Source organism: Brassica oleracea, chromosome C2 (genome assembly GCF_000695525.1).
Source record: "Brassica oleracea var. oleracea cultivar TO1000 chromosome C2, BOL, whole genome shotgun sequence".
Classification (NCBI taxonomy): Eukaryota; Viridiplantae; Streptophyta; class Magnoliopsida; order Brassicales; family Brassicaceae; genus Brassica; species Brassica oleracea.
The window spans coordinates 27,529,195-27,534,266 of NC_027749.1; the positions used below are offsets into that span (position 1 = coordinate 27,529,195).

The 5,072-nt window shown below is 38.5% G+C and overlaps 1 protein-coding gene across 2 annotated transcripts in view; it reads right to left on the minus strand.

Moving 5' to 3' along the window:
• LOC106320874 (probable leucine-rich repeat receptor-like protein kinase At5g63930) overlaps nucleotides 1–3,587 on the minus strand; it is a 5,682-nt gene extending 2,095 nt beyond the window's left edge. Inside the window, exons 1-2 of one of the 2 annotated variants that reach the window (XM_013759228.1) lie at nucleotides 3,494–3,587; nucleotides 414–3,369 (exon numbers count right to left, since the gene is read on the minus strand). In XM_013759228.1, coding sequence (XP_013614682.1) covers nucleotides 414–3,336 — 2,923 coding nt within the window. In that variant the 5' untranslated portion in view covers nucleotides 3,337–3,369; nucleotides 3,494–3,587. The other variant, XM_013759233.1, reaches the window with a different exon arrangement.
• Between the last annotated feature and the right edge of the window lie 1,485 nt (nucleotides 3,588–5,072).

Sequence of the window (5,072 nt, forward strand, 5' to 3'; positions counted from 1 at the left end):
TTTAGGGTTTAGGGTTTAGGGTTTAGAGTTTAGGGTTTAAGGTTTAGAGTTGAGAAATGAGGTTTTGGAGATAAGATTTCAAATTTTGAAAAATAAAAAAATTAAAATTTTCAAAAGATAAACTTAGAAATATGCTATTTTGGTCATTTTAGTTTTTGAGTGCTATTTTTGTGATATAAACTTAGAAATGTGCTATTTTGAGATTTGCCCTTTAATATAGTTTCACTAAAATATAGATCCTCGATGAACTTGAATAATTGATTTGGTTAAGTTGCAGGAAACATGGAATTCGATTCGAGTAAATTTGGTCTGGATGGATAATAAGACTCCGGTTCAGTTTCCTTTTTTTTTCTGGGTTCAGTTCAAGTATTAACAGTGAAATCAAATTGTAAAATTAAAAGCAGTAACGTTACCTGGGGCAATGTAGCCATAGGATCCAGCAATGGCTGACATGGATTTTGAATGGGGCATATCAATCACTTTAGCGAGTCCAAAATCACCAACATGAGCTTCAAAGTTGTCATCAAGCAGGATATTATTTGATTTTATGTCACGGTGAAAGATTCTGGGCTTGCAATCATGGTGTAAATAAGCAAGACCCTGAGCTGCACCAAGAGCGATTTTAAATCTTTTAGACCAATCCAAATTTCCTGAAGGATCGTGTAGTATTTCTCCAAGGCTTCCTCTGGGCATGTACTCATACAGAAGCAGATTTGATCCTTGGTGATTGCAGAATCCATGTAGCTTGACAATGTTACGGTGCCTGATATTCCCAAGAGTTAAAATCTCTGCTCTAAAGCTATTATCGACACAGCCGCCTTCGTGGTTCGATGCTAGCTTCTTGACAGCAAGGGTGTAACCTGCGGGAAGAACCGCCTTGTAGACAGTTCCACAAGCTCCTCTTCCAACTACGAAGCTCTCATCAAAATTATCCGTGGCTGCAACTAAATCTTGAAAAGTGAATCCTTCCTTTGGTGGGAAGTAAATGTCCAGAGAGGTTTCAGACGATTTCCCGTCTTCTTGAATAGAAGTAGCCACAGTCGTCGTCATCGGGCGTCTGATGAGGTAGACGATGAGAACGATAAGTGCAAGAGAGACACCACCAATTGCAGCTGCAGTGATGGCTATGATTTTGCTGGTACGGATCCCTCTCCGCTTGGCGGTTGACTGAGAAGGAGAAGAAGGCTGTGTTTGGATACATTGGTCGAGCGGCGGTCCACAAAGACCTTTATTGCCAATGAAGCTAGAAATGGACATGTTACGGAGAAGCGGGATAGGGCCAGTCAAGTTGTTGTATGAGAAATTGTAACCAAACAAGCTGGAGAGATTAGCAAAAGAGCTTGGTATTTCACCAGACAAATCGTTGTTGTTGAGGAGGAGTAACTCAAGCATAACAACATTACTGAGCTGGGAAGGTATCTCTCCGGTAAGCTTGTTGAAACTGAGGTTCAGTGCTATCTGCAAACCTGTCAGACTTCCAAACTCTCTTGGAATGCTACCATAGAGCAGATTCCCGCCCATTTGCAGCTCGGTTAAACGAGACAAATTCCCTAGAGCCAAAGGTATAGTACCCGAAAGTTTGTTATTAGAGAGCTTCAGAAGCTCAAGCTGATAAAGAGAGCCTACGTCGCTTGGCAATGTTCCAGAGAAATTGTTGCAGCACATGTCAAGTCGCTGAAGCATCTTGCATTTAAAGATTTCAGAAGGGATCTCTCCAGTAAGCTTATTAGATGAGAGATTCAAGGTCCCAAGCTCTCTAAGTGTGCCAATCTCTCTAGGGAGCTCCCCAGTAAAGGCATTGTCTGCTAGCTGCAGCCTTTGCAAGGCTCTGCAGTTTCCGACTTCTCGGGGGATTGAACCACGGAATTTGTTTTGTCCCAACTCAATGGCTGTGAGATTAACCAGTTTACACAAGTTCGATGGGAACCGGCCCACGAGGCTGTTACCAGCTAGACGGAGTTGAACCAGAGTTTTGCAAGTGGTGATGCTAGTGGGGATGTTGCCAGAGAGGTTGTTTGCTCCCAAGTTCAAGATTATCATATTGGAATGAAGGCATAGGTAGCTTGGGATTCTTCCTCTGAGATGATTATCAGACAGATCAAGAACCCAGAGATTGCTGTAGACGCCGAGTTTTGGCGGTATGATCCCACTGAGAGAGTTCTGAAACAGCTGCAGCATGAACAGCTTTCTTAAATACTGAAACCCCAAAGGAATAGGACCAGTCAATGCATTGATGGAGAGATCAAGCTTTGTTAGATTCTTCAAACTAGTAAGCTCCACAGGGATTGTACCTACGAGCTGGTTCTCAAAAAGATAAAGAAGCTCAAGCCCTTGTATGTTCCCAAACTCCAACGGTATCTCTCCTGTCAAACCGTTCTCTGAGAAATCTATCTCAACTGCACTTGAGAGATTCCCAATCTCTCTCGGTATCGTTCCATTCAACATGTTTCTGTAAAGGTATAAATACTCCAAAGACGCAAGATTCCCGAGTCCTTTAGGAATAGGACCGACAAGCTGGTTCTTGTAGAGAGCAAGAGTTTGCAAACTTGTGCAGTTTGTAATTTCATTTGGGATCAACCCTGACAACTGGTTTTCCCAAAGAATCACCTGTGAGAGTTTCTTGAGCATACCAATCTCTTTCGGTATTTCACCACTCAGCTGGTTCTGTGCAAGACCAAGCATGACCAAGCTCTCACATCCACCGATCTCTGGAGGCAAACTTCCAGAAATCATGTTCTGACCAGCTCGGAAGCTTGTTAGTTTCTTCAGCTTGCCGATGGAACGAGGCAATGATCCACTGATGTTGTTGCTGTAAGTCACAAGTTGAGTGAGAGACAAGAGGTTCCCAATCTCCATAGGGAGAGACCCTGTGAATCTGTTGTTGTATATGATCAGCTTCTCCAAAGACAAAAGCTTTCCTATTTCCACTGGTACCTCCCCTCCAAACATGTTATTGTTTAATCTAAGATTCACCAAGCTTAAACAGTTCCCAAATTCTTTAGGAATATTCCCTGATAACCCATTATATGATAGATCCAGATCCTTCAGATGAACCAATCTGCCTATGCTTGGTGATAGATTACCGGAGAGAGCCATGGAGGAAAGATTCAGTGACATAACCTCTTGATTGTTGTAGTTGCTGCACCTCACACCGGTCCATCCACAAGGCACAGAATCATTTGAATTCCAGTTTTTCAAATTCTGCGAATCATCCACAAACTTGCTCTTGATGTCAAGAAGATATTGACCTTCTAAATTCAACCCTCTTGTCTCAGAGATCCAAAGGGTTAGAGGAAGGAGAATACACATGGCAAAAACAGTAAGCTTCCTCATCATCTCCTTGACGATTCATTCATCCATTAAATCATCCTTACAAGACATCAAACAAGATGTTATTATACCATAAGACTATAAAAAAAAAAAACCCAATTCATACGAGCACAACTAGAATACTGGAAAGAAGAAACCATGGATCTAAATCAAAGACACATACCTCTGAAGATTTTAGTCCAAAAACGCGACTTTGTTGAAGGGAGAGAAAATTAAAAAGAGAGAAAGAAAGAAAAATTAGAGGTACACACCTTTTTCCCTTCCCAGGAAAACAATATTTAAACGAAATGGTCAAACCATGATTAGTTTTTTTGATCATTAGAAGCTTTGAAGTTTGAAATTCGTTTTTCCCGCATTAAAATAATCTCTAAATCGTACTGGCACGCGTCTTTTAATATTAGTTTCAGAAGCTTTCAAGTGTAATGGCAACTTTGCTTTTGTTTATTTCAAGTAAGAAAATAAAGAAACCGAGGATCCGAATGGTGACCGCGGAATTGATTATATTAGCGGGACGGAATTTAAGTGCGGTACAGTCCAACTGCGGTTCGTGCGGTTTGCGGGATAAGTCCGGTTTTGATAAAAAAAGGTAGTGCGGTTTTGATAAAAAAAAAGTAATGTGGTTTTGATTAAAAATATAGTGCGGTTTTGATATAAAAAATAATGTAAAATTAATTGCTTAAGATATTTTTATTATAAATTTTTTTATTTAATATATAATCCTAATAAATGTCTTTATTAATCTTAATTTAAAAAATATAAAAACATTTGAATTTGGAAACATATACAAATTTGAAAATATAAAAAAATATTTATTATTTATTTTTATTTATATATCTAAGGTATAGGGTTTCTAACTCTTTAAAAAAATTATTTTGTCATCTTTTTTTATAAGCTTTTTGTGATAAAAACTTAAAAAGTTTATTTGAAAAAATTGTACTATTTTAACCAAGTGGTCTTGGCCTAGTGGTAAAGGGCTCACAGCTGTGAGTACCGCCATGTGTTTGATTCTCCTTGGCTACCCGGAGCGTTTTAAGTGGTAAAAAAATGCAGATCATGTGGGTCTCGTAGTGATTAGTACTTAGATCTAGAAAGCCTTTGGGATCACACTACAATTATAAAAAAAAAAAAGAATTGTACTATTTTAATTTACTTGATCTATAGTTGTCTTCTAATCATTTTAATGATGTTATTTATTATTTATTATTTTCATTTGTATTGTATATGTAATAATTTTAACAACCTAATTAATAAAATTTAGTTGATAAAATAACTGAAAACAGTAACCGTGCGGAATTTGAAAACCGCTGTATTATTGGTGCTTGAACAAATAAGTGCGGTCTATGACTAATTAGACAGCTTTGATAAACGCAAATACTATTCATACTTGGTTTTAGAAAAACGCACTTAACAAAACTTCATTTCTGATTGGTGACTAAAGACGTTTTTTTGAAAAACGCCTTACTATTGTTATTGATTGGTAACACATTGTAGGGTCGTCCACTATAATCCCGTCCCGCATTTAGAAAAACGCTGTCTCCATTCATACACTGGATATTCGTTTTGTCTTTGGAGCTACCAAAAAAAAAAAGTTAAAGCTAATGCATCATTTGCGTAAAAACGAAGATTTGAAACTTATCTTCTTATAAAAAAAAACTTATAGACGTGGCCGACATTAGCCCTTGGACGGATCCGGATATCCGGGAAATTTAGGGTATCCGGATCCGGATCCGGATCCGTCAAAA